The 13,472-nt window shown below is 48.3% G+C and overlaps 1 protein-coding gene across 1 annotated transcript in view; it reads right to left on the bottom strand.

The window, feature by feature from the left end:
• Positions 1-13,472, bottom strand: part of jph3b (junctophilin 3b) — a 49,314-nt gene that overhangs the window by 3,892 nt on the left and 31,950 nt on the right. The window contains exons 3-5 of the mRNA XM_041837209.2: positions 7,229-7,353; positions 865-1,110; positions 80-813 (exon numbers count right to left, since the gene is read on the bottom strand). Coding sequence (XP_041693143.1) covers positions 80-813; positions 865-1,110; positions 7,229-7,353 — 1,105 coding nt within the window. The remainder of the gene's footprint in view (positions 1-79; positions 814-864; positions 1,111-7,228; positions 7,354-13,472) is intronic.

The raw sequence follows: 13,472 nt of genomic DNA on the forward strand, positions 1-13,472 counted from the left end.
TCAGCATGTGTGCACACAACAAGCAAATGATATGACTAAGTGTGACTATGAGTGTGTGGGTGAGAGGAGGCGTCCTTACCGAGTTTGCTTTGAGCTGGGTTAGTTTCTTGTCATCGTCGTGTTCTAGTGCAATGGGTGAGGATTTCTGTGGGGGGGAGAGGGTGAGATCCCTGCGCAGAGGCCGAGCCTCCAACTTGTCCCCCTTGCTCAGACTGTCCAGCTTTTGCATTGAGTCTGGGGCCGGACCCTCCTTTCCCTCTATGCCCTCCCACTCTCCTGACGGCCGTGCCGCCTCCCTTTCCCGGCCCTCCCTGGCCTCCCGGCTCTTAGAAGGCCGCTGTCTCTGCAGCGTGTGGGAGCGGGCCTCACCACTGTGACCATGGCTCTCCTCTCCCAACCCATAGGGCTTCTGGGAGTTGGAGTCCATGGGCTGCAGCGGCCTCATCTCCATCTCGTAGTTGCTCAGCTTCTCCTCATCCTGCTCCAGCAGCCGCGTGTCACCGCTGTGCGTCTGCTGGGACCTCCACGATGCCGACGGGCAGTCCGACCATCGGTCCCTGGAGGCCTTGTGATTGGACGAGCCATGCTCTCGAGACTTGTGATTGGAGGAGGCGTGCTTATGGCCGTGGCCATTGGTGCGGCCCCTGGCCTCGTCCTGGACAGAGGGGGTGGTGGAGCGACTGCTGCCCCTGCTGCCCCCCCTGCTGCCCCCTTTAGAAGAGCGCTTGTCCTCGCTCCAGCTGTTGGCCCTTAGGTACTCCCCCCCTCCACGGCCCTCCATCAGCACCTGGATCTCCTGGCCACCACTGCCCCCTCCTCCACTGCCACTGCCCCCTCCCCCACCGCCACTGCCCCCACCGCCACCCCCAGTGTCGTCCACAGCACTCTGCCGCAGGAAGCGTGCGTTCTTGGTGCGGTGTGGCTTGGCAGTGGTGGGGCTGCAGGGGGGTGAGGATGGGTGGCTGGCCTCAGGGCTAAGGTCAGGGGTCAGGTTGGGGGGCGTGGTGCCCTTTATGTAGAGTTCAGGACTGTCTGGCCCCGTGCCACTGGAGATCACCTCGATGTCGTTCTCACTGGAGTTCTGATGCTTTGGCCTTCGGACCTCTACTCCTGACCAACAGCAAAGAGACACAGGGAGAGAGACACAGGGAGAGAGACACAGGGAGAGAGACACAGAGAGAGAGACACAGAGAGAGAGACACAGAGAGAGAGACACAGTGAGAGAGACACAGAGAGAGAGAGACACAGAGAGAGACACACAGAGAGAGAGAGAGAGAGAGAGAGAGAGAGAGAGAGAGAGAGAGACAGACAGAGACACAGAGAGAGAGACACAGGGAGAGAGACACATAGAGAGAGACATAGGGAGAGAGACACAGAGAGAGAGAGACACAGAGAGAGAGAGACACAGGGAGAGAGACAGAGAGAGAGAGAGAGACAGGGAGAGAGACACAGAGAGAGAGAGACACAGGGAGAGAGACACAGAGAGAGTGACACAGGGAGAGAGATAAAGAGTCAGGACAGCATGACACACAACTTTGGGATAGTCACATTTCAAAACATTGGCATAGTTCCATTTCAAAGTGAATGATTTAGAATGATTTAGCTATTCTCTCTGTTTTGTATGCATGTAGTCCAACCTCTGTTTTATGGGCGAAACCAACTGACCCCATGAATGACATGAACAACTGTACTGCTAACGTCAACCAGATGATGTCAGTATAATGTTAAGGAAATCAAAGGGATGTGCATCTGGAAGGAACCATAACCCCACACATTGACTTTAAATGACCTAATTTCCTTTCCCGAGATGCGTGTAGTTGACGTCCCCATTCTATTATGCAATCATGCATACAGCACAGAATACCTCTTTAAAGTAGACAGACTATTCGTGACCACCCTTGTCCTGTCTGTAGACTAGACTCTGCCTTTTTTCAGGTTTTACAAAGTCAGCAGAACCTGTGAGAGATCGGGAGCTGGTTAAGCATTCTACTCAGTTACGCTAATCACCCCTCTCTTTCCCTGCATTGCCTACCTTACCTCGCTGTCTCCTAGACATCTGCACCCAGACAGTCACAGCACTCACACAATCTTTATCCTGTGCAACACAGCACAGCACACTCATAGAAGAAAAGGACCCTTGAAGAACCTTTGGGGTTCAAAACGATTGCCACTGTGGGGGAACCTTTTAAATTCAAAAAGGTTCCTTGAGGAACCTCTCTGAAAAGGTTCTTAGAGGAACCCCTCTGAAAAGTTTCAAACATTAACCTTTTTGTGATCAGAAGATGGGAGGCGTGGTGTATTGGCGTGGCGTTCAAATAGTTGTTTTTGGCCACCTGTGAGAGTAAATGTCATACCTGTTCTTGTGTTCTGTTGTATTGTCATTATAGGTTAAGGTTGTACATTGACAGTTCTGAAGTCTTGTTAAAATAGCAATCCATTGTTCAGATAGTCACCATTTCGTCACCAAGGCTTGGGTGCGCTGTTATGCCTCTTCTGACACTATTGTAACAAAATGGTGGCTATCTGAAAAATGGATTGCTATTTTAACAAGACTTCAGAACTGTCAGTGTACAACCTTAACCTATAATGACAATACAACTATTTGTCTCTTAGTATCACATGCACTTATGTAAGCCTTTACAAGGCTTCGGAACTGATAGTGTACAAGCTTGGCCTTTAATAACAGTACAACAGAACAGGCATGACATTTACTATCACGGGTGGACAAAAATAACTATCTGAAAGCCATGCCTCCAATAAGCCAAGCCTCCAATCTTCTGATAGGCTGCCACCGCTACAATATTATTGCTGTTACTCTTACACAGAGCAGCTAGCTAAAAGCTAGGCTGAAGATACTGTAGCTAGCTAGTGACCTAAGTCAACACCCAATCAAATCATCAATCATCAATCTTCATAAACAAACGTCATTACCATCACTTTTTGGAATTAGCAGTCATATAATATCATTGGCTTGACAGCCAATGTTGTATTATTTAACATTGCTATTGAAATAGTACTCATATAGGAATGGGTAATTGTTTACAAGTTGCTAGCTATCCCATAAAGCCATCGCCGAAAACCTTCTGAGTCTGGCAGCACAACAAAATCCAACAGATAAATACATTCAAAGTGCTCTGCATGTGCCAGCAAAATAGTTCCTATAGGAACCCTGTGCTACATTGAAACATTAAAGTTCCTCCAAGAACCCCTCAACTAACCAAAGGTGCAAATATGAACCCATTGACTGCAATGGTTACTTGAAGAACTCCAGGGTTCCTTGAGGATCTCCAGGGTTCCTCGAGTCACCTGTAATTCTAAAAGTGCACAGCATAACACAACACTATCACTCTGAGCCTCAGCATAGTGCTCAATGGGCTAATTTATCATGTACAAATGCACAGATAATGTATGCAAAAGGTTTGAGTGGCAAATGAGGTTAGCCCCTCCCCTCATCATAGAGAGCCACTCACCCGCCCTCTGATCATTCTCACATCTCTTCCTCACAGAAGAGTCCTACTTTAAGCTTTCCTCGGCACGACTTGACCTGTTTTCCTGTTCAACTGTTCGCAGGTGTGCCGTGAGGTTACGCCGCCGAACGCAGGTTTTTCAGCTCCTGTCTTCTGTGTTGGGTGACTTTACCAAAACGAAAGTTTTCGTTTCAGGAAAGAATTATCCTTTCTGCTTTTTCTTCCTTTTGTCTCCTGTGGTAGCTAGCATCACATTGCTAGCTACTGAGACTTGGCTAGCTTAGCTGCAAGGCTTAGCTAACCTGGCTAGCTTGCCGCAAGGCTAACTATCCTGCCGACTAGATTTTCTACCTGGAAGGGTAGAATTACTAGCTCGCTCTCTCATTTAGCTCAAACCAATACAGTGCCACGTTGACTAAACCGACTGTCCTAGTTTCACTGCTTATCGGTTGAGAGCCACAGTTTTCTTCGATGCAAGTCCAACAAAGCGCTAGCTTTCTTTGGCTAACATTGTGCTAACTAGCTAGGCTACTAGCCCACGAGCCAGATCAACTCAATCAGCCTGCGCAACAGATACACATTATCGGCCAATGAGAGGAATGCATTATATATTCTGCAAAGAGATGCATGCTTATGATTGAACAAAACAGATGAAAAGGAGCTTCATGTCAAATTGAACATCCATTAGTCTCACGTGGAATTCTAGTCTCGTTACATTTTCGTCAACAAAAATGAAAAGTAATTGGTAATAGTTATCGTATTTCTCAGTGCATCTGGTCTTGTTATCATAATTCGTTTTCCTCAGGAAAAATAGATAGTTGACGAGTATTTTTAATCATAGTTAATGTTGACAAACTGAACACTGGGTTAATGGCGTTCACCATCTCAGTGGTACCTCTTGGCCTACTGAGGATGAGAGACTTCCGTGTACACGGCGTCACCTCAGTCTTCAGATAAAGGTGACCTCCACATGTCTCTTGGCTCTCCGTCACTGGAAGAGCCCCTCAATCTTCGTTCCTGGCACTCTCCTAGGGGTAGTGGCAACGAGGAAAGTGATGACGACACACTCGTCACTCACAGGCTGGGGCGCAGGTCATGAGGGGAAGGCAATAAATGGAGTGTGGAACCCACAACTCTGCATTACTCACATAAATTACCTTGAATTGCTGACAGTGTTTCTCTCTCTGAGACACTTTTGACCCTCCCTTCGGAATTTTCACGTCTTGATCAGAACGGACAATACGACTGTGGTAGCTTATATCAACCGCCAGGGTGGCATTTGGTCCTCTCTCTTACACAGACTATCCATCAGGATTATTCTGTGGAGCAGAGTACACCTACTGTCACTTTATGATCAGGGAAGGGACTCAACTCTTTTGCCACTCGACCTGTCTGTCTCCGACAGACGTGTGTGATTGGTTCTTTGAGCTTCTGAGATTCTGGTGAATCATGTGAGATATCTCACTCATAATATCAGAGAACCGGGGTTACGCAAGTACAGAAACCTTATGTTTTATCTGCCCATAGCAGCTTGTTGAAATGAACCCTTTTTCAAAGAGCGGTTAGGACACTCTGTTGCCATGGCTCTGAGGATAAACCCAGCCTTCTAGGGAATCTGTTACTGTGATTCTTTATAATGTCATGACATTAAAACCAGCTATCAAGGTATCGTCAGGTACGTGGACAAAAAAAACAAGTTAGGGACAGTATATGTCAGGAAGTGTTTGTGTGTGTGTTTGTGTGTGTGTGTCAGTCAGCCTGCCTTGCGTGGGCTGGTTGGAAAGGTCATTGTTGACCTCCCTCCAGCTTCCTGTTACTGCCTCCATCACGCATGGCTTGCACTGCACTGTGGGTAACTGGTCCCATGGGGCCCGAGCACATACTGTACAGAAACCACACGCCTGACACTGACACCCGATTTACTTTGTCATTCTCTCCTATCTCTCTCCATTAGTTACATGTTCAGGAGACATACAGTGGCTTGCAAATGTATTCACCCCCCTTGGCATTTTTCCTATTTTGTTGCCTCACAACCTGGAATTAAAAATTGATTTTTGGGGGGTTTGTATCATTTTATTTACACAACATGCCTACCACTTTGAAGATGCAGAATCTTTTTTGTTGTTGTTGTGAAACAAACTAGAAATAAGACAAAAAACAGAAAACTTGAGCGTGCATAACTATTCACCCCCCAAAAGTCAATACTTTGTAGAGCCACCTTTTGCAGCAATTACAGCTGCAAGTATCTTGGGGTATGTCTGTATAAGCTTGGCACATCTAGCCACTGGGATTTTTGCCCATTCTTCAAGGCAAAACTGCTCCAGCTCCTTCAATTTGGATGGGTTCCGCTGGTGTACAGCAATCTTTAAGTCATACCACAGATTCTCAGTTGGATTGAGGTCTGGCCTTTGACTAGGCCATTCCAAGACATTTAAATGTTTCCCCTTAAACCACTTGAGTGTTGCTTTAACAGTATGCTTAGGGTCATTGTCCTGCTGGAAGGTGAACCTCCGTCCCAGTCTCAAATCTCTGGAAGACTGAAACAGGTTTCCCTCAAGAATTTCCCTGTATTTAGCGCCATCCATCATTCCTTCAATTCTGACCAGTTTCCCAGTCCCTGCCGATGAAAAACATATCCACAGCATGATGATGCCACCACCATGCTTCACTGTGGGGGTGGTGTTCTGAGGGTGATGAGAGGTGTTGGGTTTGCGCCAGACATAGCGTTTTCCTTGATGGCCAAAAAGCTCAATTTTAGTATTATCTAACCAGAGCACCTTCTTCCATATGTTTGGGGAGTCTCCCACATGGCTTTTGGCGAACACCAAACGTGTTTGCTTATTTTTTTCTTTAAGCAATTGCTTTTTTCTGGCCACTCTTCCGTAAAGCCCAGCTCTGTGGAGTGTACGGTTTAAAGTGGTCCTATGGACAGATAATCCAATCTCCGCTGTGGAACTTTGCAGCTCCTTCAGGGTTATCTTTGGTCTCTTTGTTGCCTCTCTGATTAATGCCCTTCTTGCCTGGTCCATGAGTTTTGGTGGGTGGCCCTCTCTTGGCAGGTTTGTTGTGGTGCCATATTCTTTAAATTTTTTAATAATGGATTTAATGGTGCTCCGTGGGATGTTCAAAGTTTCAGATATTTTTTTATAACCCAACCCTGATCTGTACTTTTCCACAACTTTGTCCCTGACCTGTTTGGAGAGCTCCTTGGTCTTCATGGTTCCGCTTGCTTGGTGGTGCCCCTTGCTTAGTGGTGTTGCAGACTCTGGGTCCTTTCAGAACAGGTGTATATATACTGAGATCATTTGACCGATCATGTGACACTTAGATTGCACACAGGTGGACTTTATTTAACTAATTATGTGACTTCTAAAGGTAATTGGTTGCACCAGATCTTATTTAGGGGCTTCATAGCAAAGGGGGTGAATTTTCATTTCATTTCACCAATTTGGACTATTTTGTGTATGTCCATTACATGAAATCCAAATAAAAATCCATTTAAATTAAAGGTTGTTTTGCAAGGCACTGTATGGGACAATGGGGTGGTTGCCTCACTTTGATACAATATTTTCTCTCAGCATTTCAAGTTGATTACATAAAGTGACACACTGTAAGTGTCAAATAGACTAATAGCATTAGTGTATTTTCATTTGTGGTTATCAAAAGACTACTGTGTGTCTTCAAAACTGGTGCTTCTGGTGTATTGTATTGATGGTTGCCATGGGGATGGTGATCATGGCAGCAAGTGGTGGCACACTCACCGTTTTCACGGTGCTGGAAGGAGGGGGAGAACCCTTTGGCGGTGACCCTGGCGAGGCGACACTCCTCCTGGGCCTTCTGGCCAGCTCCCACGGCCGCCTCCGCCTTCCCCCGCGCATGGGCCGTCCTGTAGGGGGGAGATAATAATAATAATAATAATAATAATAATAATAATAATAATAATAATAATAATAATAATAATAAAAAAACTAAATAAATTCCTGAAAGCAACTGCAGGGCGGAAGTTGATGTGACTGACTTTGTGAGTGTACTGTACGTGCATTGGAATGTAGAGCTTTTTTGTTGTGCTTAAAATATAATAGATGGCCAATTTCCCTTTTCCTAAGACCCACTCTGTTTGAGGTCAGGTCCTCTAAGTAGTAAGAGTCTGGCAAGCTGGGATAGCCTAATAAATAATGCACCTGCAGAAACAATGAGCCCACCCTGTATCCCAGCCATAATCACTGTCTCCTCTCTCTGTTTTCATCTGGCTGCTCTCTCATTGATCTCTGCCATATGCTTTACCTATCTTCGATCCTACGTTAGACTCAGATTCCTCTCTGCAGTCTGGTGAGGTAGCCTACTGACTGTACAGTACATATGACGACAGACAGACAGCCCCATGCTTTCATCTTTCTCTGTCATGCTACTGTGGTCTCATAAAATAATAGAGGCCTGATGACAATGGATACTTCTGTTTAAGCTCGCATGACATAATGCCGACATAAAGCCGTTTTGCCTTTACCATTCTTCCTAGTCTCTCTCTCTCTCTCTCTCTCTCTCTCTCTCTCTCTCTCTCTCTCTCTCTCTCTCTCTCTTCTTCCTTGTTTGTGCAGGAACTGTCTTGGTGCAGTATTGCATGTCGATGGTTATTGATTTGTTTTTGTCTCTCTCTGTTTCTTTTTGCTTCTGGCTCTTTTCGCACTGGCATTAGAGCCATGCCGGACATGTCAGAGAACTCACAGCACTGTGTCTGTGTGTATGTGTGTGAGCAAGAGAGATATTGTATGAGTTATGGTGTGAGTAATAGTCTGTACGTTTTTTCTGTTTGTTAGGTTTAGTTAGCCATGTGTCGACAGTGTTGGCTGGCCTGGTGTGTTTGGTAGGACACATTAGTGGGTGTTGGAGAGGGGTGTGGTCAGGGTGGGGGTGAGGAGGCAGCTGAGGTGAGGTGAGATGGGGTGGGTTGGAGATAGCGCTCCATATCCTGCTCTACACTGGGAACTAGCCCTCTCCTGGACCGTTGTCCTAGCAACTGCAGGAACGAAGGATTGAGAAACAGAGAGAGAGGGGGAAAGGGAGAGAGAGAGAGAATGAGAGAGAAAGGGAAGCGAGGCAGCGTGAGGGAGGATAGGAAGATTCTTCCATCAGTGTTACTGTTACCCAGAGCACTGCATGAGTTCATTTAGAGCTTCATAATTTAGAACGAATGCAGTGATCATCTCTCTCTCTCAAATTCAAATGGCTTTATTGGCATGAATTACAATTTGTAGATATTGCCAAAGCAGTATAGTATACTCTCTCTCTCTCTCTCTCTCTCTCTCTCTCTCACACACACACACAGTAGCACAGTAGGGTTGGCGTGTAAGACAAATATGGATCTGATCTATATGTACTGTGGTCCTGGGTTGAGGTGTACTGATTTTCTGTCTATTTACAGTGCATTTGGAAAGTATTCAGACCCCTTGACTTTGTTTGCACATGTATTAAAAATAAAAAACTGAAATATCACATTTACATAAGTATTCAGACCCTTTACTCAGTACTTTGTTGAAGCACCTTTGGCAACGATTATAGCCTCAAGTCTTCTTTTGTATGATGCTACAAGCTTGGCACAGCTGTATTTGCGGAGTTTCTCCCATTCTTCTCTGCAGATCCTCTCAAGCTCTGTCAGGTTGTATGGGGAGTGTCGCTGCACAGCTATTTTCAGTTCTCTCCAGAGACGTTAGATCGGGTTCAAGTCCGGGCTCTGGCTGGGCCACTCAAGGACTTTCAGAGACTTGTCCATAAAGCCACTCCTGCGTTGTCTTGGCTGTGTGCTTAGGGTCATTGTCCTGTTTGAAGATGAACCTTCGCCCCAGTCTTGAGGTCCTGAGAGCTCTGGAGCAGGTTTTCATCAAGGATCTTTCTGTACTTTTCTCCATTCATCTTTCCCTCAATCCTGACTAGTCTCCCAGTCCCTGCTGCTGAAAAACATCCCCACTACATGATGCTGCCACCACCATGCTTTATGGGGTATTGTGTGTAGATTGATGAGGAAATTATTTTATTTAATCCATTTTAGAATAAGGCTGAAACGTAACAAAATGTGGGAAAAGTCAAGGGGTCTGAATACTTTCCGAATGCACTGTATATCCCACCGAGCCGCAGCAGTAAGAACACCACTTCTGATTTCACAGAGACACTAATCATTCCATGACATCAGACACACAAAGGCCTTCCTGCCGGCACCCCTCCTCCCTCTTAATACAACATCTTACACGCACACATGCACACGCACACACACATTCAAATAAGTTATTTCACCACTCTCTGACTCTCACACTAACTCGTGCACACTGTCTCTATACTTGTTGAACCCTCTTTCTAATGCAAACACAGACACGTTTTCTCACACAAACTGCACTCACCTTGTAACGCCTTTATCTATCCAACACATTTATTCACACTGAATTTACACTGAGTGTACAAAACATTAAGAACACCTTCCCCATGTTGACTCCAATGGTTCCCACAGTTCCTTTGGGTGGTGGACCATTCTTGATACACATGGGAAACTGTTGAGCATGAAAAACCCAGCAGCGTTGCAGTTCTTGACACAAACCGGTGCGCCTGGCTAGGGCTGTGGCGGTCATGACATTTTGTCAGCCGGCGATTGTCAAGCAAATAACTGCCGGTCTCATGGTAATTGACTGTTAACTAACATAAACACATTTAGCATCTCCTGACTTCCACACATAGCCTACAAGCCACTGATGCAGACCTTCGGAACATCTACATTTAAAAAAGTATAATAAATCCATGACATATAGCCTACACCTTCACAATAAATCCATTATTTATTTTAGACAGGTCTAAAGAAACATGATATTATGTAAATGTGGTCTATTTCAGAAGAACAGAATGTAAAATGTAAACAGAATAGCATACTCTGAGTTGTCCTTATGTTAGGCCCTGATCTTGTCACACCCTGATCTGTTTCACCTGTCTTTGTGATTGTCTCCACCCCCCTCCTGGTGTCGCTCATCTTCCCCATTATCTCCAGTGTATTTATACCTGTGTTCTCTGTTTGTCTGTTGCCAGTTCGTTTTGTTTCGTTAAGCCTACCAGCGGTTTTCCCCTTGCTCCTGTCTTTTTCAAGTTCCTGTTTTCTAGTTTTCCCGGTTTTGACCATTCTGCCTGCCCTGACCCTGAGCCTGCCTGCCGTTCTGTACCTTGTCACACCACCCTGGATTATTGGCCCCTGCCATGACCCTGAGACTGCCTGCCGTTTTGTACCTTTTGGACTCTGATCTGGATTACTGACCTCTGCCTGCCCTTGACCTGTCGTTTGCCTGCCCCCCGGAGGCGCTGTTCGACACGTTCCAGCACGGAGTATCGGAGGAAGTAAAGGACGAGCTTGCAGCCCAGGAACTACCATCGGATCTCGACTCGCTCATCGCCTTGACCATTCGGATTGATGGGCGACTACAGGATTGAGAGGAAGGATTCCACCTCGCCTCTGAGGCTACCGAGTTCCCCCAAGAGTCTACGAAGTCTGCCGATTCACCTCTTCCCGAGCCGATGCAACTAGGCAGAGCTTGGCTGTCTCCAGCCGAACGGCAATACAGGCTTCACACGAAGAGTTGCCTGTATTGTGGGACTACTGGTCATTTTGTGTCCACCTGTCCACTAAAAGACCAGGCTCACCGGTAGGAGCGAGTACTCTGGTGGACCATACAGAGAACTTTTCCTTTCCCCTTACTCGCACCCCCTTTCATGCCATCTTGATGTGGGGGAACCAGTCGAAATCTCTTCGGGTACTCATCGACTCCGGGGCCGATGAGAGCTGTATGGACGCTACCCTGGTGTCCGATCTGGTTATCCCCACTCAGCCCCTCTCCTTTCCTATGGACGTTAGAGTGCTGGATGGTCGCTCTATAGGCCGGGTCAACCACAATACCACCCCCATCAACCTACGAGTGTCAGGGAACCACAGCGAGACGATCCAATTCCTGCTAATTAAGTCTCCTCAGGTTCCCGTGGTATTGGGTTTCTCTTGGCTCCAGCGACACAACCCCTTTATTGACTGGTCTACTGGTGCCATCATGGGCTGGAGCCCGTTCTGCCATGCTCATTGCCTGAAGTCAGCTCAGCCTGCCCCGGGACGTCTTCCTGGGGGCTTGGAAGTTGCCTCGGACCTCTCCACCATTCCTGCGGAGTACCAGGACCTCCGGGAGGTGTTCAGTAAGGCCCGGGCCACTTCGCTTCTGCCGCACCGACCCTACGACTGCGGAATCGACCTTCTCCAAGGCACCACTTCGCCCCGGGGACGACTGTACTCATTGTCGGGTCCGGAGACCAAGGCTATTGAGACCTACATTGAGGACTCCCTAGCTGCCGGGTTCACCCGTCCTTCTGCCTCCCCCGCCGGCGCAGGGTTCTTCTTTATGAAGAAGAAGGACAAAATCCTGCGCCCGTGCATCGACTACCGGGGCCTCAACGACATCACGGTGAAGAACCGCTACCCCCTACCACCCATCTCTTTGGCATTCGAGGCACTCCAGGGGACCAACGTGTTCTCCAAGCTGGACCTACAGAACGCCTCCACCTGGTGCAGATACGGGAGGGGGATGAGTGCAAGACTGCCTTCAACACAGCCAGCGGTCACTAAGAGTATCTGGTCACGCCATTTGGCCTTAACAGTGCTCCAGCTGTGGTCCAGGCCCTGGTTAATGATGTTATCCGCGACATGTTGAACCGGTTCGTCTTCGTCTACCTCGACGACATCCTCGTCTTCTCCCGCTCTGCACAAGAACAAGTGCTCCACGTCGAACAGGTACTCCAATGCCTCCTGGAGAACCAGCTTTTTGTGAAAGCGGAGAAATGCGAATTCCATCGCTCCACCATCCTCTTCCTGGGCTACATCATCGCTGCAGGGAGTGTACAGATGTATCCCGGGAAGGTGAGAGTGGTGGTGGATTGGCCCCAGCCAACGTCCAGAGTGCAGCTGGAACGTTTCCTGGGGTTTGCCAACTTTTAACGCTGCTTTATCCGGGGTTACAGCACCCTGGCTTCCCCCTGTCTGCACTCACCTCTCCCAAGGTTCCGTTCACATGGTCCCCAGCTGCTGACCCAGCGTTCCGGGACCTCAAACACCGTTTCAACACTGTTCCCATCTTGGTTCATCCTGACCCATCCCGCCAGTTCGTGGTGGAGGCCGACACTTCGGATGTCGGAGTGGGGGCAGTCCTGTCCCAGCGTTGTTCCTGACGCTGTCCGCTCATCGGTCCTGGAGAGGGCCCACTCCTCCAAGCTTGCCTGCCATCCGGGGTCCCATTGGACCCTGGCCTTTGTGCGACAACGCATTTGGTGGCCTACCATGGTTCCTGACGTCTCCACGTTCGTCGCCGCCTGCACGATCTGTGCACAGAACAAGACTCCTCGGCAAGCTTAGGCTGGTCTCCTCCAACCTCTGCCTGTTCCTCACCGTCCCTGGTCTCACGTAACCCTGGACTTTGTCACGGGTCTTCCCCCATCTGATGGCAACACCGCCATCCTGACAGTTGTGTACCGGTTTTCCAAAGCCGCCCACTTCATTCCTCTCCCTACGCTACCCTCCGCCAAAGACACGGCCCAGCTCATGCTGCAGCATGTCTTCCGGATCCATGCACTCCCAGTGGACATGGTCTCCGACCGGGGTCCTCAGTTCTCGTCCTGGTTCTGGAAGACATGGGTTGTCGGCCAGCCTGTCCTCCGGTTTCCACCCTCAGTCCAACCGCCAGTCGGAGCGAGCTAACCAAGACCTGGAAACGACTCTGCGCTGCCTGGTCTCTGCCAACCCCACCACCTGGAGCCAGCAATTAGTGTGGGTCGAGTACGCCCGGCAACACCCTTCCCTGCTCTGCCACACGTCTTTCACCCTTTGAGTGTTCCCTGGGTTATCAGCCCCCGCTCTTCCCAAAGCAAGAGGAAGAGATTGGCATACCCTCGGCCCAGATGTTTGTCCGCCGCTGTCGTCGTACCTGGAGGAGAGCCCGGTCGGCT

Source organism: Coregonus clupeaformis, chromosome 19 (genome assembly GCF_020615455.1).
Source record: "Coregonus clupeaformis isolate EN_2021a chromosome 19, ASM2061545v1, whole genome shotgun sequence".
NCBI classification, from domain to species: domain Eukaryota; kingdom Metazoa; phylum Chordata; class Actinopteri; order Salmoniformes; family Salmonidae; genus Coregonus; species Coregonus clupeaformis.